The 24,670-nt window shown below is 43.9% G+C and overlaps 1 protein-coding gene across 1 annotated transcript in view; it reads right to left on the bottom strand.

The window, feature by feature from the left end:
* Window positions 1–1,337: 1,337 nt before the first annotated feature.
* Window positions 1,338–24,670, bottom strand: part of clstn2a (calsyntenin 2a) — a 303,976-nt gene continuing 280,643 nt past the window's right edge. The window contains exons 10-17 of the mRNA XM_031807195.1: window positions 16,372–16,538; window positions 15,919–16,067; window positions 9,909–10,120; window positions 9,606–9,773; window positions 8,893–9,038; window positions 8,509–8,629; window positions 7,847–8,034; window positions 1,338–3,935 (exon numbers count right to left, since the gene is read on the bottom strand). Of these exons, the coding sequence (XP_031663055.1) occupies window positions 3,744–3,935; window positions 7,847–8,034; window positions 8,509–8,629; window positions 8,893–9,038; window positions 9,606–9,773; window positions 9,909–10,120; window positions 15,919–16,067; window positions 16,372–16,538 (1,343 nt within the window). The 3' untranslated portion in view covers window positions 1,338–3,743. The remainder of the gene's footprint in view (window positions 3,936–7,846; window positions 8,035–8,508; window positions 8,630–8,892; window positions 9,039–9,605; window positions 9,774–9,908; window positions 10,121–15,918; window positions 16,068–16,371; window positions 16,539–24,670) is intronic.

The raw sequence follows: 24,670 nt of genomic DNA, 5'->3' as shown, positions 1-24,670 counted from the left end.
GACTCTGTCTCACAGCCATATCATTCTGCTCTGTCAGGTGCTGGAGGACATGTCCTACCAGTGGGAAGTCCCACTCTGAAGAGGGTAGGTTGGGAAACAGTTTGTGGCACTCAGGGCATTGGCCGTGTGACTGCTCATGCACAGGTCACATATGAAGTGGCCACAGAGGAGAGGGAATATTCTGTGGAGGCCTTTGGCACATGATGGGCAGTGTAGGTGAGAGACTATAGCATGGGCAAAAATGTTCTCCTTGCCAGTTGTTGATGCACAAGATGCTGGCAATCTGAGTTGAAATGGAAATGCAGCCCATCTATTTATGTAGGCTGTTTTTCATGAAAAAGCCTACAGCTTCAAACAAGATCCACATACAGTAGAATTTTTTTGTATTTTTAACTTAAAATTGAACCTTTATTTAACTAGGCAAGTCAGTTAAGAACAAATTCTTATTTACAATGGCAGCCTACCCCAGCCAAACCCGGACGACGCTGTGCCAATTGTGCGCCGCCCTATGGGACTCCCAATCACGGTCGGATGTGATAGAGTCTGGATTCGAACCAGGGATTGTAGTGACCCCTCTTGCACTGAGATGCAGTGCCTTAGACCGGGCACAGCGAGTGGTGCAACGGGTGAAACAACGGAAGCCCATTAATTATTTTTGAATGAAGGAGCGGGGGACGTAAACAGAGCGGTACCAACTTTGGAGAAAACTGAACTGTATGTAAATACTCCGCAAGATCGCATTTTTATTGAAGCGCACTATTTTCCAAACCCTATTGAATTGGCTGTTGATACCTAGCTCAACCTAGCTTGCTTGCTTGCTAGCACCAACATTAGGGTACTAAGGGGTAACTAGCCCCCCCTAAGAACAATGTCTAATTGCTAACACAAAAAATCTACGTTTGTAACTCTCTTATGGTCTGCTATTGCACAATTCTAATTTGTACCTGTAGGTCACAAATAAAGCTATCCCCAGTCAAATTGAAGCAGTCACACTGTAAAATGTAGCCTATCAAATTCCTTATACAATTCTAGGCATACTAGGTTATGAGGCAGCCAGACAGGAAACCACACATTATTGTCCTCACATATAGAGAGAAGACACATATACTGTAGATTCTAAAACAAGTCTTTATTGGTCAATGTACAGAAAGTGCTGCTGTGACCACCAAAGAGAAGAAGAAAAAAAGCTTTACAAAAACAAAAATAAATGAAACATATATATAAAATAACTGTCTTTAACTGTTTTGACACAGTTTATATGCAAAAGTTTATTTTTACTCTATGACACACTTGGTGTAAAGATGGGGTGAAACAAGGCAATGGGAAAGGCTCGTCTCACGATGATGACATCACAACCACAGGCATTAAGGCCGACGGGGAAGAGTTCTAACCACTGCTACTGACATAAACATGTAACGGATGCAGAGTTTAGAGTGGCATTCTGGGAAAATCAAGGGGTCAGAAAGGAGTTGGCTAGATTCAGCTACAGCAGCCCTGTTACAGGCCACCAGAGAATGAGCGTGAGGATCAATAGTTTCTGGTTTCTTACAGTGGCACTTCTGACAGAGGTGGTTTATCATAGAACAACAACAACATGAGAGGGTATCTCAATAGTCAGAAGTGGATTCCTCTCTTTGTCTCCTTTCCTTAATCTGTATGGACATGAAGTGAGCTGGTGAAAGCAAAATTTGGGTAGGCAATGGAACCCATCAGTTTGCTTTCACCTTACCGGTGTTTTCGATGGACATGTGAAGGAAAGGAGACAAGGTGACATGTGAAGGAAAGGAGACAAGGTGAAGAAGACAATTCAGCCCTTTGAGATGCACCCAGGCAGCCCATTTTGGGGTTTTCCACTAATTGGTCATTTGACCAATCATATCTTTTCATATCAGATATTTTTCAGAGCTGATCTGATTGGTCAAAATACCAATCCATATATATACAATGATTTAACACAGAAATGTCAAGTGTTGAAAGGTGCCATGTGCAGAAATTGCTCCATTTCCTGGTTTCTAAAATTTCCCTAATTTCATTGTGAAGAGAATAATTTTACCATCTAAACCGCTTTGAAATGTATTTTCCATAACCAAACATATCGTATTTTCAGCTGTTTGAAGCTGGTGTACAAAACCACAAGTAAAATATGCAAACACAAAACTTAAGAACGGGAATCATAGAAAAAGTGCACATAGAACTGAACTACCACTTCTTAGACTTGCTTTCAATGAGTGACAGCTCCATAACTCATATTTCTATGTGAATTTGGTTGTGTCCCCAAAAATGGGCTGCCTGTGTAAAGACAGGCAAAGAGAATGTGATAAATTGTCTCTGCCCAGGCTAAAAATGCCAACCTGTCAAACCGAGAATAGGGATTTTGTATGATGTTGCCCTCAGGTGGTGACTAAAGGGATAGTTCACCCCAAAATGATCTGTCAGACCCATACTCCTCGTTTTAAACAACACATGGAATGAAACATTTACACAACTTATGGACTTTATACCACTTTTGATGTATAAAAACAACAGACAAACTTTATTATGGGGTTAACTATCCCGTTAAGTGTATTCTCAGGCCCTCATCTCAGCCTAAGAAGTAGATGGACACAAGTCAACGGAAAATACAGATAGAGGCATGACCATGAGTGCTGATCTAAGGTCAGTTTTGCATTTTCCTTTCTAACGGTTAAAGTTAGGTGAAGGAGGGTAAGCTGATCCTAGATCTGTGGTTAGGAGAAACTCAACTACTCAAAATGCCCTGCCTCTGATGCAAGCAAGTTTAAACATACAGTTTGAGGAGAGGTAGGTGGGAGACAAGGGGCTCGATTCAATCCGTAGCGCTGAAGATATGCGCTATAGTGCGATTGGTAAAGGTCATTGAGCCATCCCATGCAGCGTTTACCATGAATGCAATCTCTGCGAACATTGCCTTTACATCTGTTGCGTGTTGAAGCGCAGGTCTTCAACGCCACGGATTTAACCAGGCCCAAGGTGAATGATAGTTCAGCTACACTACTTGCTATATTCACGAGGGATTTATAAAAACATACAGGAACTTCTCTTGGTTTCATATGTCCAAGAACATGAACCAGGCAGACAGAAAGAAAAAGGAGACTATCAAAAATGTTCAAAATTAGTTTTGTAAATACATTGGCTCTTAAAATACCTTAAATAAATTAAATATGCTAATGATAATTTGTAAGTCCGTTTTTCAGAAGACCTCAAATATATTTCCAAGATTTCAAATGAATGAAATACAATCTCAAAATCCAAAGAAATGCATAATTTTGTATTAATGCAAAAGAAGGTATTTACAATGAATGCATTCAACGATCTTTTTGTATTAGTAACTCAACAGCAATTGAGGAAGATAGGAGGAAAATGTGCTGTCCAATGTTCCATGTCCAAACCCAGAAATAATGAAACACAGATGAACGGGCCATTGGATATAAGAGGAAAAATGTGCTTGTGCAACTGAATTTTCAATTGGCCCTACCTACTGTGTTGTCAATGGTGGTTTTAAATAGGAACAATTAGTTACACCAAAATATGAGAAAATATGATCCACTGGTTAGTCAGAAAACAATGAAACCTTTTGTGTGTAATGCCTTATTTTGACCAGAAGAGAGCGACATTGGACAGTGGCAAACTTGATGGGTAGCTGTTTTCACAACTGATTGACTGACTTTCAGCAAATTCTGTATATGTAGGTGTGTGTGTGTGTGTATGTGCGCATGCGTGAAAGATTAATATGTTATAGAAGAGCTATCCCATTCCAGCTTGCTCTTCAGCTTGCTCTCCTTCACTTCCTTCTCGTCGTCCTCCTCTTCCTCTGTTTCATCACTGTCGTCAGACTCTGCACTCGTGATGTCGCCTGCCTGTTCATCTTCCTCTTCCTCATTTACCTCCTCCTCCACCGTCTGAGGCTCTCCGACGTTCTACGGGAAAGAACACAGTGGAACACAGAATTACTCTTCCAATATGCAGAAGACACTTTAAAAATACTGTAACATAAGGGCGTGTCTGTAAAAACATCCAAAATAACTCATTCAGGCAGAGAGTTGGGGCACTCAACAAAAATGGTAGAGATGTATTTCTTTTTGCTCACTTGAATCCATTGTTCAGGATGAGAAGTACAGGTGAATGACATGATGTCAAGCTGACATCTTCCTGTGTTACCTGCATTGCACTTAGCTCCTATTTATAGCCTAGTGGTTTACTGAGACACAGCAATGTAAATAACATGATTCAAGGTGAATGGCAAATAATAGCACAAAATAATCATAGGAACAATCTTAGACACCATGGATCCTAAGATTTAGGGTAATAAAGTGAAGAATAATTTTCGCTCTCATTTCTATTACCCTACATGTTTTAGTGTCTCTGTACCGCCGCTTTCACAGACACCCAAATATTTGTGTTACAGAAGGAATTTTAAATGGATTACATTTAGATTGTTGCATTTTTACCACTGACATTTTTTTTTTACCAATGAATTGAAAATGAAAATCTGAAATGTCTTCAGTCATTAAGTATTCAACCCCTTTGTTATGGCAAGCCTAAATAAGTCCAGGAGTAAAAATGTGCTTAATAAATTGCATGGATTTTTTGAATGGCTCTATGTACCCCAAATACAATTAATGACCTGTAAGGTCCCTCAGTCGAGCAGTGAGTTTCAAACACAGATTCAACCACAAGGGCCAGGGAGTTTTTTTAAATGATTTTTTTTTATGCCTCGCACCTATTGGTAAATGGTGACTTTAAAACATTTACAGAATTCAATGTCTGCGATAGGAGAAAGTGAGAGTGGAAGGAAGCCTGTACAGAATAAAAATATTCCAAAACATGCATCCCGTTTGCACTAGAGTAATACTGCAAAAAATATAGCAAAGCAATTCACCTTTTGTCCTGAATACAAAGTGTTATGTTTGGGGCAAATTCAATACAACACATTACTGAATACCACTCTCCATATTTTCAAGCATAGTGGTGGCTGTATCATGTGATGGGTATGCTTATAATTGTTAAGGACTGGGTCATTTTTCAGGATTAAAAAAGAAGTGGAATGGAGATAAGCACAGGCAAAATCCTAGAGGAAAACCTGGTTCTCTCTGCTTTCCACCAGACACTGGGAGATTAATTCACCTTTCAGCAGAACAATTACCTAAAACATAAGGCCAAATCTACACTGGAGTTGTTTACCAAGAAGACAGTGAATGTTCCTGAGTGGCAGAGGTACAGTTTTAATCTACTTGAAGATCTATGGCAAAACTTGAAAATGGCTGTCTAGCAATGATCAACAACCAATTTGACAGAGCTTTGTTAGCTAGCTAGAAACTTACTGTTTAAGAAGGTTTGAATCCCATACACATTGTTTGAAGTACAATAGACCGACATAGCTACTGTAGTAGGTCAAAGCTGTGTGCTGGAAAACCTTGGTAGAGCATGGGTGGAAAACCTTGGTAGAGCATGGGTGGAATAGGCATTGTGGTGCTCACTTGAATTTACTTTCTTTTTCGGCATCAGACCAATGCCTACTTCTCACCAATCACCAACACCTTGAATTAGTATTTTTGGCTGTTTTTTCTTGGCAAGCCTGTGTTGAATTTCTGTCATGGTTGTCGAGCACCCCTCCTATTTATATGTCTTTTGTTGTGCGGAGGCCTACCTGAACACTTAATAGCTATAGATCAGAAATCATTGATAATATAACTTATCAAAGGACAAAAAGAATGTTCTTGCTACAAAACCCAATCCCTAAATATAATACCAAAACAGGTTTGACGTAATAAAACCCAGTCACAAGTCAACCCCTAGCCATTCCCCTAGACCTAGAGTAGGCCTAATCAATCATTCAACCCCTAGCCATTCCACTAGACCTAGAGTAGGTCTAATCAATCATTCAACCCCTAGCCATTCCACTAGACCTAGAGTAGGCCTAATCAATCATTCAACCCCTAGCCATTCCACTAGACCTAGAGTAGGCCTAATCAATCATTCAACCCCTAGCCATTCCCCTAGACCTAGAGTAGGCCTAATCAATCATTCAACCCCTAGCCATTCCACTAGACCTAGAGTAGGTCTAATCAATCATTCAACCCCTAGCCATTCCACTAGACCTAGAGTAGGCCTAATCAATCATTCAACCCCTAGCCATTCCACTAGACCTAGAGTAGGCCTAATCAATCATTCAACCCCTAGCCATTCCACTAGACCTAGAGTAGGCCTAATCAATCATTCAACCCCTAGCCATTCCACTAGACCTAGAGTAGGCCTAATCAATCATTCAACCCCTAGCCATTCCCCTAGACCTAGAGTAGGCCTAATCAATCATTCAACCCCTAGCCATTCCACTAGACCTAGAGTAGGCCTAATCAATCATTCAACCCCTAGCCATTCCACTAGACCTAGAGTAGGCCTAATCAATCATTCAACCCCTAGCCATTCCACTAGACCTAGAGTAGGCCTAATCAATCATTCAACCCTAGCCATTCCACTAGACCTAGAGTAGGCCTAATCAATCATTCAACCCCTAGCCATTCCACTAGACCTAGAGTAGGCCTAATCAATCATTCAACCCCTAGCCATTCCACTAGACCTAGAGTAGGCCTAATCAATCATTAAACCCCTAGCCATTCCACTAGACCTAGAGTAGGCCTAATCAATCATTCAACCCCTAGCCATTCCACTAGACCTAGAGTAGGCCTAATTAATCATTCAACCCCTAGCCATTCCACTAGACCTAGAGTAGGCCTAATTAATCATTCAACCCCTAGCCATTCCACTAGACCTAGAGTAGGCCTAATCAATCATTCAACCCCTAGCCATTCCACTAGACCTAGAGTAGGCCTAATCAATCATTCAACCCCTAGCCATTCCACTAGACCTAGAGTAGGCCTAATTAATCATTCAACCCCTAGCCATTCCACTAGACCTAGAGTAGGCCTAATTAATCATTCAACCCCTAGCCATTCCACTAGACCTAGAGTAGGCCTAATCAATCATTCAACCCCTAGCCATTCCACTAGACCTAGAGTAGGCCTAATCAATCATTCAACCCCTAGCCATTCCACTAGACCTAGAGTAGGCCTAATCAATCATTCAACCCTAGCCATTCCACTAGACCTAGAGTAGGCCTAATCAATCATTCAACCCCTAGCCATTCCACTAGACCTAGAGTAGGCCTAATCAATCATTCAACCCCTAGCCATTCCACTAGACCTAGAGTAGGCCTAATCAATCATTAAACCCCTAGCCATTCCACTAGACCTAGAGTAGGCCTAATCAATCATTCAACCCCTAGCCATTCCACTAGACCTAGAGTAGGCCTAATTAATCATTCAACCCCTAGCCATTCCACTAGACCTAGAGTAGGCCTAATTAATCATTCAACCCCTAGCCATTCCACTAGACCTAGAGTAGGCCTAATCAATCATTCAACCCCTAGCCATTCCACTAGACCTAGAGTAGGCCTAATCAATCATTCAACCCCTAGCCATTCCACTAGACCTAGAGTAGGCCTAATTAATCATTCAACCCCTAGCCATTCCACTAGACCTAGAGTAGGCCTAATTAATCATTCAACCCCTAGCCATTCCACTAGACCTAGAGTAGGCCTAATCAATCATTCAACCCCTAGCCATTCCACTAGACCTAGAGTAGGCCTAATCAATCATTCAACCCCTAGCCATTCCACTAGACCTAGAGTAGGCCTAATCAATCATTCAACCCCTACACATATTCAGTCAATTCAATAGGTCTCAACAATTCAGATCTTCACAAGTGCCTTGGAGTTGATTTTAGTTGACAATGCCTTCTCTGGGAATTCCTTTGTGTAATGTCCTCTCACCTCCATAGGGTTGACTGTGATGGTGAGGGTGGAGTCGTCCCAGTCCATCTCTGGGTCCTTGGCTCCATCCTCCTCACTCTTGGAGCTGTCCTGGTGGGTACTGTGGAGCCTGTAGATGCCTAGCACCACTATACACACCAGGGCGGCGATACAGATCACTACCACGACTGTGGCAGCTGGAGGGGTTCCTGTGGGGGGAGAAATGTGTTTAAAAGACAAGTTCATCTGAAATGACAAAATCACTTCACTGTTTCATTACATTGAAAGTAGTGTATATTAGTATTATTAATGTAATATAAAAAAAGTAGGAGGGACTGGCTTTCTGTTCTTGTGGTAAAACCATAGAAATCTGCTGCCACATTCTTTCCATTGACTTGTGTCTCTACACTCGGTTCTCTCTGTACACAATAGGGCAGAGATCCCCAGTTCCGTCTGCCATGTGCTCTGTCCTCCCTACCCTTGGGAGGATCACTCAGTCCTCTGTGTGTGTGTTTGCCTGTGTGTGACCCTGAGAGAGGGAGACAGAGACAGCATGTGTCTGTATGATCTGAAGGCTTAGCCTAATCTGGATCCCCCTCCAGTTCAACCAAACACACCCTCAGGTCTTCACCGTGCGTGTGTGTGTGTGTGTGTGCGTGCGTGCGAACTGCTGGGTGCCTTACCTGAGATGTGGGAATTGACAGAGTGCACCATCAGTGGATGATGCACCGACCGCATGTACTGGGATTGGACAGCCATGTGATTGACATGCTCTACGGGTGCTGCGTTGTGAACGAGGCTAACCTGAGGGCGGGACAAAGAACATATCAGTCAGTATGGAGATGGCACTGATGCAGACAAAGACAGACAGGGATAAAGGGGAAATGGGGCTGGGTGATAAGTGACGGTGCAGAAATGTGGCGAGAAAGAGTGTTCAGGAGTGTGAGAAAAGGAGAGAGAGGTGTTAAAATAGGTATGAAGACAGAAGAGAGGCAGTGGTGGAAATATGAGAGAATATAATGTGTGAGTGGGGGTGAAGTAGAAAAGAGAACCGTTTCATCCCTGACCTCCAAGTTAAACTCATTACTGGTGTAGCGTCCATTGAGCTCAGAGCAGGTGAGCCTGAACCTCCTGTTACTCAGGGTCGCCGGGCGCCAGTTCCTATAGCGCACCTGCCTGAGGGCCTCCTCATAATGGGCCATGGAGTCCACACCTAGGGAAAAAGGCAGGAGAAAAGGCATTATTACCAAGGGTGTTCCTGGTGTTCCCAGCCAAATATAGATGGTGTCCCCCAGGGCTCAGCACTGGGCCCAGTGTTTTTCTCAAGACACTAATATAAATATATTGACCTGAATCCCATAGAAAATTTGTGGGCAGAACTGAAAAAGCGTTTGCGAGCAAGGAGGCTTACAAACCTGACTCCGTTACACCAGCTCTGTGAGGAGGAATGGGCCAAAATCCACCCAACTTATTGTGGGAAGCTTGTGGAAAGCTACCCGAAACATTTCACCTAAGTTAAACAATTTAAAGGCAATGCTACCAAATACTAATTGAGTGTATGTAAACCTCTGACCCACTGGGAATGTGATGAAATAAATAAAAGCTGAAATAATCACTCTACCATGATTCTGACATTTCACATTCTTAAAATAAAGTGGTGATCCTAACTGACCTAAGACGGGGATTTTTTATTCAGATTAAATGTCAGGAATTGTGAAAAACCGAGTTTAAATGTATTTGGCTAAGGTGTATGTAAACTTCTGACTTCAACTACACGTACCATATATGGATATTCCTGAGGTGGAGTTCGTGGCGTCCAGGTGTTTCCCCATTAGAGAGCTGTGGTGAATCTCCAGACTCTCTTTCTCCGGGTTGAGCTCCTCTCCAATCACCAGGACATCACAGTAATCCAGGTTGTGCATCGCCTCCAGAACACCAGGCCTGTAGACTATACACATATACACAAACGCACACAAAATCAAACACAGACATGGATGCACAAACACACACTTTTACAACTTGACTACTTGGGATCACATCATGCTGATCAACATGTATCCACGGTAACCGGCCCCTCATCCACCTGCGCTGAATGGCACACCGTCACCCTTGGTTACAGTGCTGGTGATGCGCAGCTCCTTGAAGGGTGCTACGCCCATGGCTCCACGCAGGTCGGCGGCAGGCCTGACGAGTTGATCTGAACCAGCGATGGTGATCCGTGGCTCGCTGGGTGGCAGGACCATTACTAAAGCCTTAATGTCTGGGATGGAGATGCATATGTCCTCCCCGAAACACCTGAGCTCCCAGGAGGAGAAGAGAAAAGTAGTAGAAAATAGAGATAGACATTAGAGTATTGACAGATGATGCAAAAGGTGCACCTTGTTTTCCTCAGGTCACGATTGTTCAGGGCAGTTTTTGTAGATAATTGGCCTACAGATAAGGAACAAGAGGGTAAGAGAGATTAGGGGAACATAATTGCCATTTGATACTGGAATCAGAATAAATTGCATTGTGTGGCACCATTAATGAGTGCTTTCACCCAAGAGGACACAGCCTATATACTCTTTCTGGTCCTGGTAATGAATGACTTGGCACTTTTAATTTTAATTTCAGAGATCAGAGACAGTTACTGTAAAGACAGATTGTGATCGAGGCAACTGTGAAAGTGGACATCAAATTGTTTTTGCAAGTGGTCTCTGTTGGCAACAAACTCTACAGCTTTTCAGAATATTTGGGAGTGAGTGATGTGCTTTTGAGACAGATGGCTCGAAACTGCCCATTTCCAATAACACACACATTCACATTTGTATACTAATTATCACATTTTCTCATCAACACAATTTCAACACTTTCTCAGCCAACGGTTAACATGAAAACCCCAAACAAAGAAACATTTTAATGTTATATTTCTACATTCACTGTACCTACCTCCTACACACTTGTGCCTAGGGGTAAGGGCTTAGGGGCTAGGAGTTGTTTCTGGATTTGACATTCTCTCTGACACCTTTCACAGTTACTACTGTTTAAGTAGTCCTCAGACGATGTTGCCCCTAGTCACTGATTTAAGATCAATTTTGCACTCATCCATACTGGATTACGAGATTCTAAGGATATCCTACCCAGAGCGAGGAGCTGCCCTGCCACCCAGGCCGTCTGGGGGAAACAAGCTGGCTGTCGTTACAGTTTGAGGGGGACAGTGCAGTCTCTCAGGATTAATACAAACGCTGGCGCCTAAAGCCTAGAAATTACGCTTTTCAAGGGTCGGTGAAAAGTGCTCTTCACGAACTTATTTATTCATATATTTACTTTCCCACGCTAATTAAAAACAGTCTGTTTGTTTATATGATAACAGTGCTTCTGGCTTTACTAGCTACATTTACTGATTGGACTGCTTTCCCATGGTAATTACTTGCACTAAGTCTAGGCCTAAATAAAGCATGTACTTAGATGTATTGTTCTCCTTCACTAAATAACAGACTGGCTTTGAATGGGATGTGTGTGTCTGTGTATGTGTGTGTGTCTGTGTCTGTGTCTGTGTCTGTGTATTTCCATGTATTGGAATAGGAAGAGTGTGTGTTGTGTGTGTCAAATCAAAATCAAATCAAATGTATTTGTCAAAGGCGCTGAATATAACAGGTGTAGACTTTACTGTGAAAGGCTGACTGATGAGCCCTTTCTCAACAATTCAGAGTTAAAAAGTAAGACAAATTATCAAAAAAGGAAATAGTAACACAAAATAACAATAACGTGGCTTATATACAAGTCAATGTGCAGGGGTACGAGCAGTTGAAGTAATATGTACATGTAGGTAAGTGTAAAAATGACTAGGCAATCAGGAGAGATAATAAACAGAGTAGCAGCAGCGTATGAGAAGTGTGTGTGTGTGTGTGTGTGTGTGTGTGTGTGTGTGTGTGTGTGTGTGTGTGTGTGTGTGTGTGTGTGTGTGTGTGTGTGTGTATAGAGTCAGGTGGGTGTGCATAGAGCCAGCCAGTGCAGAGTCAGGGCCAAAATACCCCAGGGTCAATGCACACCAGTATTTCTACTTGCACATCCTCATCTGCACATCGATCACTCCAGTGTAAATGGCTAAATTGTAATTACATCGCTACTATTGGCCTATTTATTGCCTTACCTCCTTACTTCTTTTGCACACACTGTATACAGATCTTTCTATTGTTTCTATTGACTGTATGTTTGTTTATGTGTAACTCTGTGTTGTTGTTTTTGTCGCACTGCTTTGCTTTATCTTGTCCAGGTCGCAGTTGTAAATGAGAACTTGATCTCAACTGGCCTACCTGGTTAAATAAAGGTGAAACAAATAAATTATTTAAAAAAATGTATATATGTGTGTGTATGTCTGATTAGTTGATCTCCATAATTACCATACAAACTGGCTTTGAATAGGAAGTGCGTGTGTGTGTGTGTGTGTGTGTGTGTGTGTGTGTGTGTGTGTGTGTGTGTGTGTGTGTGTGTGTGTGTGTGTGTGTGTGTGTGTGTGTGTGTGCCTGCGTGCGTGCGTGCACCTGCAATCGTGTGTGTAGATTTATCCGATAAGAAAAATTGTCTAACTCCACAAACAATTACCCTGAACAACATCGGTAAAATCTTTGTGGGGTGTAGCACAGTCTCCAGACTAAACTAGGGCCTGTCATGCCAAATAGTGTCCCTCGGCCAAATTGTGTCCTCTCTGCGTCACAATGGGATCCGGATCTCACTAAATAAATGCCACTTGACCAGAAACACTACTAAGGGGTTGCTTCCAAAACAACACCCTGTTGCCTACATATTCCCTATGAGCCCTGATCACAAGTAGTGCACCATGTAGAGTATAGGGTGCAGTTTGGGACATAGCCAGGGACATATTTCTGCTGAGTAGGAGGAGCCGTCTCTCTCTATACAAGGCAGCGGTCTGAATTCTGAGTTCGAATAATCCTATTTCAGCTCCTGTGACAGGAGTCCACTATCCACCACAATCGTCCATTCTGATTTGGCTGACCCCTCCCTCACTGTTTAACTGTGAACAGGTGTAGACACGTATACAGGGGGCGCACACACACACACAGACACACATACTACACTCACCCAGCCAGTCAGTCAGTCACCCACCCACCCAGTCAGCCACCCACCCAGCCAGTCAGTCAGTCAGTCACCCACCCACCCACCCACCCACCCACCCACCCACCTAGCCAGTCAGCCACCCACCCACCCACCCAGCCAGTCAGTCAGTCACCCACCCACCCACCCACCCACCCACCCAGCCAGTCAGCCACCCACCCACCCAGCCAGTCAGTCACCCACCCACCCAGCCAGTCACCCACCCACCCAGCCAGTCAGCCAGTCAGCCACCCACCCACCCAGCCAGTCACCCACCCACCCAGCCAGTCAGCCAGTCAGTCACCCACCCACCCAGCCAGTCAGCCACCCAATCAGCCAGTCAGTCACCCAACCACCCACCCAGCCAGTCACCCACCCACCCACCCACCCAGCCAGTCAGCCACCCACCCAGCCAGTCACCCACCCAGCCAGTCACCCACCCACCCACCCAGTCAGCCACCCACCCAGCCAGTCAGCCACCCACCCAGCCAGTCAGCCACCCAATCAGCCAGTCAGTCACCCAACCACTCACCCAGCCAGTCAGTCACCCACCCGCCCACCCAGTCAGCCACCCACCCAGCCAGTCACCCACCCACCCAGCCAGTCAATCAGCCAATCAGACTGCTTAACAGAGCTATATTTGTCTAATGATCAACTTTCCCTCTCTGAGTGCTCTCTGGCATGAGAAACCCTGACATAGCAGATTGCCTTCATGGCCCTCATTCATATCCTCATCATCAGCTGACGAGATGTTGGCCCCTGTGCCACAGCTCCATGGCAACCACGGCGCAACGGCATCCCAGCGGCCCTCTCAGCCGTGGCGTGGTGGGTTGGAATGGTGTGGTTACTGAGGGGCGATGTAAAGAGAGGGACATGCCTCTCCCCTCTAACACTCCTGATTAGCACATCAGACACAGAGAGACTACAGGCCGCGCCAGACATCAGACCCACACACAACCTGGAACGTACGCATGTACACACTAACCTTGAGAGCGCGCCAAAAACACGGATACACACTGACCCGGGGACACACAGAGAGCAAAGGCAGAGACTCGGATGTACACACACACGCACACACACGCACACACTGACCCGAGGACACACAGAGAGCAAAGGCAGAGACTCGGATGTACACACACACCCACACCACACACGCACACACTGACCCGAGGACACACAGAGAGCAAAGGCAGAGACTCGGATGTACACACACCACACACGCACACACTGACCCGAGGACACACAGAGAGCAAAGGCAGAGACTCGGATGTACACACACACGCACACACACGCACACACTGACCCGAGGACACACAGAGAGCAAAGGCAGAGACTCGGATGTACACACACACCCACACCACACACGCACACACTGACCCGAGGACACACAGAGAGCAAAGGCAGAGACTCGGATGTACACACACCACACACGCACACACTGACCCGAGGACACACAGAGAGCAAAGGCAGAGACTCGGATGTACACACACCACACACGCACACACTGACCCGAGGACACACAGAGAGCAAAGGCAGAGACTCGGATGTACACACACCACACACGCACACACTGATCCGAGGACATGCATTTGAAGGACTCCACTTTCACACAGTAGATTTTCTATCTTTTCTCTCTCTCCCTCTCTTTCCCCAGAGAACCACATTTCTTTACCTCTGCTGTATTTGTTTGTGTGAAATACACAAATGAAGGCTTGATAAACACATTCTGTGAAGGGATACAAGTATTTCTGTGTGCTTGGTGTGAATCATGTTTGTGTGTCTGTGCTTGTAAACTATGTGTGAGAGAGCAAGGAAAAGAGGTTGAGGAGTGTGTGTCTGTGTGTGGGAGACATATTACAGTGTGTGTCTGTGTGTGGGAGACAGATTACAGTGTGTCTGTGTGTGGGAGACATATTACAGTGTGTGTCTGTGTGTGGGAGACAGATTACAGTGTGTCTGTGTGTGGGAGACATATTACAGTGTGTGTCTGTGTGTGGGAGACAGATTACAGTGTGTCTGTGTGTGGGAGACAGATTACAGTGTGTGTCTGTGTGTGGGAGACAGATTACAGTGTGTCTGTGTGTGGGAGACAGATTACAGTGTGTGTCTGTGTGTGGGAGACAGATTACAGTGTGTGTCTGTGTGTGGGAGACAGATTACAGTGTGTCTGTGTGTGGGAGACAGATTACAGTGTGTGTCTGTGTGTGGGAGACAGATTACAGTGTGTCTGTGTGTGGGAGACAGATTACAGTGTGTGTCTGTGTGTGGGAGACAGATTACAGTGTGTCTGTGTGTGGGAGACAGATTACAGTGTGTGTCTGTGTGTGGGAGACAGATTACAGTGTGTGTCTGTGTGTGGGAGACAGACTACAGTGTGTGTCTGTGTGTGGGAGACAGATTACAGTGTGTGTCTGTGTGTGGGAGACAGACTACAGTGTGTGTCTGTGTGTGGGAGACAGATTACAGTGTGTTTCTGTGTGTGGGAGACAGACTACAGTGTGTGTCTGTGTGTGGGAGACAGATTACAGTGTGTGTCTGTGTGTGGGAGACAGATTACAGTGTGTCTGTGTGTGGGGGACAGATTACAGTGTGTGTCTGTGTGTGGGAGACAGATTACAGTGTGTGTCTGTGTGTGGGAGACAGATTACAGTGTGTGTCTGTGTGTGGGAGACAGATTATAGTGTGTGTCTGTGTGTGGGAGACAGATTACAGTGTGTCTGTGTGTGGGAGACAGATTATAGTGTGTGTCTGTGTGTGGGAGACAGATTATAGTGTGTGTCTGTGTGTGGGAGACAGATTACAGTGTGTGTCTGTGTGTGGGAGACAGATTACAGTGTGTCTGTGTGTGGGAGACAGATTACAGTGTGTGTCTGTGTGTGGGAGACAGATTACAGTGTGTGTCTGTGTGTGGGAGACAGATTACAGTGTGTGTCTGTGTGTGGGAGACAGATTACTGTGTGTGTGCGTACACATACACATCTATAGGGTTCCATACTCACTGTACGGTGGTGGTGATGTGTAGCTGTCTGAGGCCTGCTGTGGGGAACTGGCGTGAGTTGATGTAGGAGACCTTGGCCATGGCTGTGTTGACACTCTCCAGGTCCTCTCCCTCCATCACCAGCACCGACTGGGCTGGGTTGAAGTGGAACTGCACACACAGAAGAACACATGAATCAACACATCGATACTAGTGGTGAAGTTAATTTACTGTGATGTCTTGAACCTCTCGATTTGTACCGTTTCTACATGGATCGCCTTAAAAATAAATACTAGACCAAAGAGTATAATCATATTTATCAGATTGATGGTGATTTTTCAGATCTCCTAACAGTACTGTTTGTAGAACACAGATGTTATGACTTATAAGGGTAAGGTGTGTTTGTAGATTTATGTCTGTTTATATGTGTTTGTATGTGTGTGTGTGTGCACCAGCGTGTCTGCAGAGCTGTCACCTTGATGTCCTTGCCCAGGCTCTCCAGTGAGTGGATATCCAGTCCTTCCTTACAGGCCTGTAGACAGGAGATGACTTTCTGGGTCTCGATCCTCCCTGGCCGGATGGTCAGCCCAGACAGACTGCCCCGGAAGAACTGGGTGAACCGTGGGGTGGACACCTCACCACCTAGGGAGGAGAAGAGGAAGGATGGGAGCTCAAGGTTTGTTCAGTTCAAAGCTGCATCTCAAAACGGCTTCCGAGGAGATCATGTCCTCTCCTTCATCCGTTCTGATCTGAAACTACAGAGCAGGTGAAAGCAATATTGTGCCTGCCTCTATTATAATATAAGAATATGCTTTGGTAATTCTTTATCATACAGTCCTTTACGCTTTATTTACTCGGTCTAAGTTAGAAATGACACTTTAAGAAAAGAGATGAACCTACATAACTAACCTTTCAACAAGACTAACCTTTACAAATAAAGGTTTCAATAAAGGCTAACAGAGGGTGACCTTTGTTACCACATTTCCTAAACAGCAGGTAAATACCAAGCCAAACAGTACTGTAAAATAAAGCCGATAGCGTGACTACGGAAATGCCAGCCAGTTTAGTTTGCCAGCTCCCATCTGCTCTCCCCACTTCTTTTTTAAAGCGACTGTCAAAACAACCAAATAAAAACATGTCCAATGTGAGGTAGATTGGGGCTCAGAGCGTCAGGGACATGAGACCTGTGAAACGCTGCCGTTGTCTTATTCAGACGAGTGTGTGCGAGTCTCCTCTTTGATCCACTGGCAGATGGAACTGGCAGTTCGCTAGTCGCTATAGTAACGTGCTAACGGCCCCAGAGCCGGGTCTCGCCCCCTGCATCGGCTCCAGACTTATTGCTTCTGATTTTTTTATTTATTATTATGATGCTATCAATTAACTGTTGTGGCACCGAAGGACAGATTGAGGGAGCATATTTTGGGTCATTTCAGTATCGTCCTACCAAAAGAGGATCATTTGAACACGTTCAGTGTGTAGGCCTCAGTGCTGATAGCATATGCCATTTCTGCACATCTGGCTGTATAGTATTTACACCTGCAGTGAGAAAGATAGCAATTAATTTTAAATCAACAGTTTGACTTAGCTGTATTAGGAAAAGAGAGTAGGTTCAAGATTATGGTTAAGAAGAGGCAGGATATGACAGTTGGCCTAAGGACAACCAAAGTTTCTCTGCACTATACTTCCCTAGTAGGGACGTTTAGTAATTACATGGCATACATTGCTCGTCTACTCTGCTGAAGAACACCATTCAAAGCAATCTCCATAAACGTTTCCCCAACGAAAATGGGTTTAAAAAAAATCAAATAAACTCTGTCGCTCTAGTCTCAAGTCACAAATCTCGTTTTGATTTGGGGGAGTTAAAATTATGTCTGGGGCCTTTCGTTCCGTGTGTCTCTTCATTACGTTGTTGATTGTGTGCAGGGTGGTGGGTACTTAGAAAGGCAATCCTGTTCACTAATGGTCTGCAAAGTTATCAGTTGCGGCTTAGTGAAGCTTAAAGCAGCTTCACTGGGTTGTAATAGCCAAAGAACTTGTCTTCCATTCAGACTGTCTTAATCCCTTCTGCAGGGCTTTCTCACACAATCACAGATTCATGGAAAGAGAGAGGAAACAGGAGAAAAAAGAGAAAATTGCAATCAGGAGCCAGATTAAAATAAATTCAAATGACACGGAAATGCCCTTGACGTTGGACCTCGATGCCTTGAGTGGGGCTCATGTGATTTAGCATTAACCACCTCGCGGACCTGCTCCCCCCAGCAAACACATTTAAATCATAATTATTTTGAATCATAAAAGCTATGGTAAGTAGTGCTTCTTCGTTCAAATGGGATCATTAGCCCCCTCTTTTCAAGCGGCTGGAATTGACAGCCTGTGTTTCCTGTTCGATGTCTCCAAGCTTGAGCCTCTTTGAAAAAGAATGACTCGATGTTAGAGGTTGTTTCGTGAGCCAATGCTAACTAGCGTTAGTGCAATGACTGGAAGTCTATGGTAACTAGGTCGACCGAGAGTTGTCTGTTTTTTTGACCAATTTGACCAAACGTGTATTTTTCCATTTATAGACACATCCTATGTGTTAATCAAATCAACTGTATTCACTGAGCTTGTGTGATGCTTTAAGCACATTGTTTCATGATATAATTAAGACACACAAATGACTAGAGGGAGTCTGACTGCAATTGATTTGATTGTGCCGGGCCGGGCTGAGAATTGTTGGCCGGATGTCTCCTCCTTGCTGCAGCGACCACCACAGAATTTCAACAGTGTTTATCGCGCTGTCCGTGTTGCTGAAGCTGCAACGTAATTACAGCCATTTCTGACTGAAAAGTTCTGTCACCGAAATCCCCCATTTGTTTAGGAAAAACATGACATTTTTCCTCAACCCTTTCTCTCTTTATGTGACACATGTCCGCATCGCATGCACATGACCAATAGAGCCTGACCTATAGCATATCATAATCACATCAATAAATAGGTTATAACCAACTCTGAACACGTGATAGCAAAATGGATGCAGAGGACGTGACAAATAAACTTGAAACGGGGGAATGTTTGTTTACTGGTTGCTCAGGAGGTAAAGGGGTAGTCGATTTGTGGAATACATTTTACTAGTTGTGACAAAATATTGGAGATCAAGAAAAAGAAGGTAAGAAGCTCTGCGTGCATATTATGTTTGCCAAACAGTTACTGTTAGATTACAATATAATTATTCTGACCGTTTGGAACAATGCAAACATTTAAAAAATTATAAGCATACCAGAGAGTCTGTTGTAACGTTATTATTTTTTTATTTTTTGAAAAGCAAAGACTATACACAGTCACATTCGTGAATTGTCACACCCTGGTCTAAGTATTTTGTTTTTCTTCATGTATTGGGTCAGGCCAGGAGTTTTTGTATTGTGGTGTGTTTTGTTTTGGTGTGTATGTATTTGGGATTGTAGCTAGTGGGGTTATCTAGCAAAGTCTATGGCTGTCTGGAGTGGTTCTCAATCAGAGGCAGGTGCTTATCGTTGTCTCTGATTGGGAACCATATTTAGGCAGCCATATTCTTTGAGTTTGTCGTGGGTGATTGTCCTTAGTGTCTTTGTTCCTGTCGCTGTATTTAGTTGACAAGTATAGGCTGTTTCGGTTTTCATTACATTTATTGTTTTGTAGTGTTTTGTGTTTATTCGTATTTACGTTTGTTTTCATTAAACATGGATCGCAATCTACATGCTGCAGTTTGGTCCGACTCTCCTTCACCACACCTAGAAAGCCGTAACATGAATGCAATTTCCGAAACGGAAATAGTTTATTTATTGTTTACGCTAATTATTCAAAGGTTGCATTGTTATTTAAAAAAATGTATTTTACCTTTTTTTCTCCCCAATTTCGTGGTATCCAATTGTTTAAGTAGCTTCTATCTTATCTCATCGCTACAACTCCCGTACGGGCTCGGGAAAGACGAAGGTTGAAAGTCATGCGTCCTCCGATACACAACCCAACCAAGCCGCACTGCTTCTTAACCTCTTGGATTTAGGGGGCGCTATTTTAATTTTTGGATGAAAAACGTTCCCGTTTTAAACAAGATATTTTGTCACGAAAAGATACTTGACTATGCATATAATTGACTGCTTTGGAAAGAAGACACTCTGACGTTTCCAAAACTGCAAAGATATTGTCTGTGAGTGCCACAGAACTGATGTTACAGGCGAAACCCAGATAAAAATCCAACCAGGAAGTGCCGCATTTTTTGAAACCACCTCATGCCAATGACTCCTTATTTGGCTGTGAATGAGCTACGAATGAGGTTACGTTTTCCACGTATTCCCCAAGGTGTCTACAGCATTGTGACGTCTTTTTAGGCATTTCCATTGAAGAATGGCTGTAAGGGACCATATATAGCATGTGGTCACATGGTGTCTCCTGCAGAAAATCTCGCGTAAAATACTGAGGTAGCCATTTTTCCAATCGCTTCTTATGAGAATATATGTTAAAAACACCTTGAGGATGGATCCTAAACAATGTTTGCCGTGTTTCTGTCGATTTTATGGAGCAAATTTTGAAAAAGGTTTAGCGTTATAGTTGCAGCATTTTCCGGTCGATTTCTCAGCCAAGCATGATGAAGAAACGGGAGCTATTTCGCCTACAAAAATAATATTTTTGGAAAAAAGGAACATTTGCTATCTAACTGGGAGTCTCCTGAGTGAAAGCATCTGAAGTTCTTCAAAGGTAAATTTGGTTGCTTTTCTTATTTTCGTGAAAATGTTGCCTGCTGCCAGCAGAGCCTAGCATAGCATTATGCCATGATAAACTTACACAAATGCTTGTCTAGCGTTGGCTGTAACGCATATTTTGAAAATCTTAGATGACAGTGCTAAGCTTGTGTTTGAATGTATTTATTCCATTTCATTTGCGATTTTCATGAATAGGAAAAGTTTATGTCCGCTGCGTTATGCTGATGCGTTTGAGGCTATGATTACGCTCCCGGATACGGGTTTGCTCGTTGCAAGAGGTTTTAACACAGTGCGCATCCAACCCGGAATCCAGCCGCACCAATGTGTCGGAGGAAACACCGTGCACCTGGCAACCTTGGTTAGCGCGCACTGCGAACGGCCCGCCACAGGAGTCGCTGGTGCGAGATGAGTCAAGGATATCCCTACCGGCCAAACCCTCCCTAACCCGGACGACGCTAGGCCAATTGTGCGTCGCCCCACGGACCTCCCGGTCGCGGACGGTTACGACAGAGCCTGGGCACAAACCCAGAGTCTGGCACAGCTGGCGCTGCAGTACAGCGCTCTTAACCACTGCGCCAACCGGGAGGCCATTGTTATTTTATTTTAAATAAAATGCTTGATTGCATTTGAAATTACGAATGACTTGTATGCTCTGTAATGACATTAATGAATGAATGATTGAAATCAAATCAAACTTTATTTGACACGAGCCAAAAACAACAAGTGTAGACTTTACTGTGAAATGCTTACTTACAAGCTCTTAACCAACAGTGCAGTTCAAGAAGAGTTAGGAAAATATTTACCAAGTAGACTAAAATAAAAAATTTGAAGAAAAAGTAACACAATAAGAATAACGAGGATATACACAGGGGGCACCGGTACCGAGTCAGTGTGCGGGGGTACAGGTTAGTTGAGGTAATTTGTACATGTAGGTGGGGGTGAAGTGAATATGCATAGATAATAAACACTGAGTAATAGCAGTGTACAAAAGGGAGGGGGGTCAATGTAAATTGTCCGATGGTGATTTTATTAATTGTTCAGCAGTCTTATGGCTTGGGGGTAAAAGCTGTTGAAGAGCCTTTTGGTCCTAGACTTGGCGCTCTGTGCGGTAGCAGAGAAAACAGTCTATAACTTGGGTGACTGGAGTCTCTGACAATTTTATGGGCTTATCTCTGACACTGCCTATTATATAGATCCTGGATGGCAGGAAGCTTGGCCCCAGTGATGTACTGGGACATTCGCACTACCCTCTGTAGCGCCTTACAGTCAGATGCCGAGCAGTTGCCATACCAGGCGGTGATGCAACTGGTCAGGATGCTCTCGATGGTGCAGCTGTATAATATCCTCTTGAGGATCTGGGGATGCCACATTTTTCAGTCTCCTGAGGGGGAAAAGGTTTTGTCGTGCCCCCTTCACGACACTCTTGGTATGTTTGGACCATGATAGTTCGTTGGTGAAGTGGACACCAAGGAACTTTCTGTCTGTAAGATATCAGTTTGTCCTCTGACAAATCAACTGTAACTTTCGGTGTTCCTCAAGGCTCCATTTTAGGACCACTATTGTTTTCACTATATATTTTACCTCTTGGTGATGTCATTCGGAAACATAATGTTAACTGTCACTGCTATGCAGACGACACACAGCTGTACATTTTGATAAAACATGGTGAAGCCCCAAAATTGCCCTCCCTGGAAGCCTCTGTTTCAGATATAAGGAAGTGGATGGCGGCAAAATGTTCTACTTTTAAACTTGGACAAAACAGAGATGCTAGTTCTAGATCCCAAGAAACAAAGAGATATTCTGTTGAATCTGACAATTAATCTTGATGGTTGTACAGTTGATCTTGATGGTTGTACACTCAAATAAAACTGTGAAGGACCTCTGCGTTACTCTCGACCCTGATCTCTCTTTTGACGAACATATCAATACTGTATCAAGTTTTTTCCATCTACGTAACATTGCAAAAATCAAAAAGTTTCTGTTCAAAAATGATACATAAAAATGTATCCATGCTTTTGTCACTTCTAGGTTAGACTACTGCAATGCTCTACTTTCTGGCTACCCGGATAAAGCACTAAATAAACTTCAGTTAGTGCTAAATACTGCTGCTAGAATCTTGACTAGAACCAAAACATTTGATAATATTACTCCAGTGCTAGCCTTTCTACACTGGCTTCCTGTTAAGGCAAGGGCTGATTTCAAGGTTTTACTGCTAACCTATCTTTCCGATTTGGTCCTGCCGTACATACCTACACGTACACTATGGTCACAAGACGCAGGCCTCCTTATTGTCCCTAGAATTTCTAAGCAAATAGCTGGAGGCAGGGCTTTCTCCTATAGAGCTCCATTTTTTGGAATGGTCTGCCTACCCATGTTAGAGACGCAGACTTGGTCTCAACCTTTAAGTCTTTATTAAAGACTTGTCTCTTCAGTAGGTCCTATGATTGAGTGTAGTCTGGCCCAGGAGTGTGAAGGTGAACAGAAAGGCACTGGAGCATCGAACCGCCCTTGCTGTCTCTGCCTGGCCGGTTGCCCTCTCTACACTGGGATTCTCTGCCTCTAACCCTATTACAGGGGCTGAGTCAATGGCTTACTGGTGCTCTTCCATGCCGTCCCTAGGAGGGATGGCATCACTTGAGTGGGTTGAGTCACTGACGTGAACTTCCTGTCTGGGTTGGCACCCCCCCTTGGGTTGTGTCGTGGGGGAGATCTTTGTGGGCTATACTCGGCCTTGTCTCAGGATGGTAAGTTGGTGGTTGAAGATATCCTTCTAGTGGTGTGGGGGCTGTGCTTTGGCAAGTGGGTGGGTATCCTGCCTGTTTGGCCCTGTCTGGGGGTATCGTCGGACAGGGCAACAGTGTCTCCCAACCCCTCCTGTCTCAGCCTTCAGTATTTATGCTGCAATAGTTTATGTGTAGGGGGGCTAGTGTCAGTCTGTTATATCTGGAGTATTTCTCCTGTTATCCGGTGCCCTGTGTGAATTTAAGTATGCTCTCTCTAATTCTTTCTTTCTGTTTCTCAGAGGACCTGAGCCCTAAGGCCATTCCTCAGGACTACCTGGCCTGATGACTCCTTGCAGTCCCCAGTCCACCTGGTTGTGCTGCTGCTCCAGTTTCAACTGTTCTGCCTGCGGCTATGGAACTCTGGCCTGTTCACCTGACGTGGTACCTGTACCAGACCTGCTGTTTTCAACTCTCTAGAGACAGCAGGAGAGGTAGAAATACTCTGAATGATCGGCTATGAAAAGCCAATTGACAATTACTCTTGAGGTGCTGACCTGTTGCACCCTCTACAACCACTGCGATTATTATTATTTGACCCTGCTGGTCATCTATGAACATTTGAACATCTTGGCCATGTTCTGTTATAATCTCCACCCGGCACAGCCAGAATAGGACTGGCCACCCCTCATAGCCTTGCTTCCTCTCTAGGTTTCTTCCTAGGTTCTGGCCTTTCTAGGGAGTTTTTGTACAGCACTTTGTGACATCAGCTGATGTAAGAAGGGCTTTATAAATACATTTGATTGATTGAACTTGAAACTCTTGACCCGCTCCTCTAAAGCACCGTCGATGTTAATGGGGCCTGTTCAGCCTGCCTTTTCCTGTAGTCTGTAGAAATATAGGCCTAAGTAAGTTATGTTATTAAGACTTGGTGGTTATACAAGGCTGCTATATTAAGCTCACAAATGATAACGACATGACTTATTATTATAATGATGATCATAATAATAATAGTAATAATTACAATAAGAAGGAGATGATTATACATTTTATTATACATTTTAGTTTTCAGACTATTTGGAACTGTGCAAACAACACTAAATAAATTATAAGTAATAACAAAGAGGCTGTTCTAACAAAAAAATTGTAAAGGCTTTATTACAGCATTGCCAAGATTAAAAACTGTTTATCCGACATGTTGTGAGGCTTGGTGCTCACAGAATCAGTAGGCTATCGAACAGAAGCAGGATCTGTCTTATTTCTGTAGATATACAGAATATAGATGATTTATAAAGCCAGGCATATTTAACAGTTAGGCTATTGATTATAGGCCTAATTG

The sequence above is a fragment of the Oncorhynchus kisutch genome, linkage group LG27, assembly GCF_002021735.2.
Source record: "Oncorhynchus kisutch isolate 150728-3 linkage group LG27, Okis_V2, whole genome shotgun sequence".
NCBI lineage: Eukaryota > Metazoa > Chordata > Actinopteri > Salmoniformes > Salmonidae > Oncorhynchus > Oncorhynchus kisutch.
The sequence above is the reverse complement of the archived record's forward strand: the minus strand, read 5'-3'. Positions and strand labels throughout refer to the sequence as shown.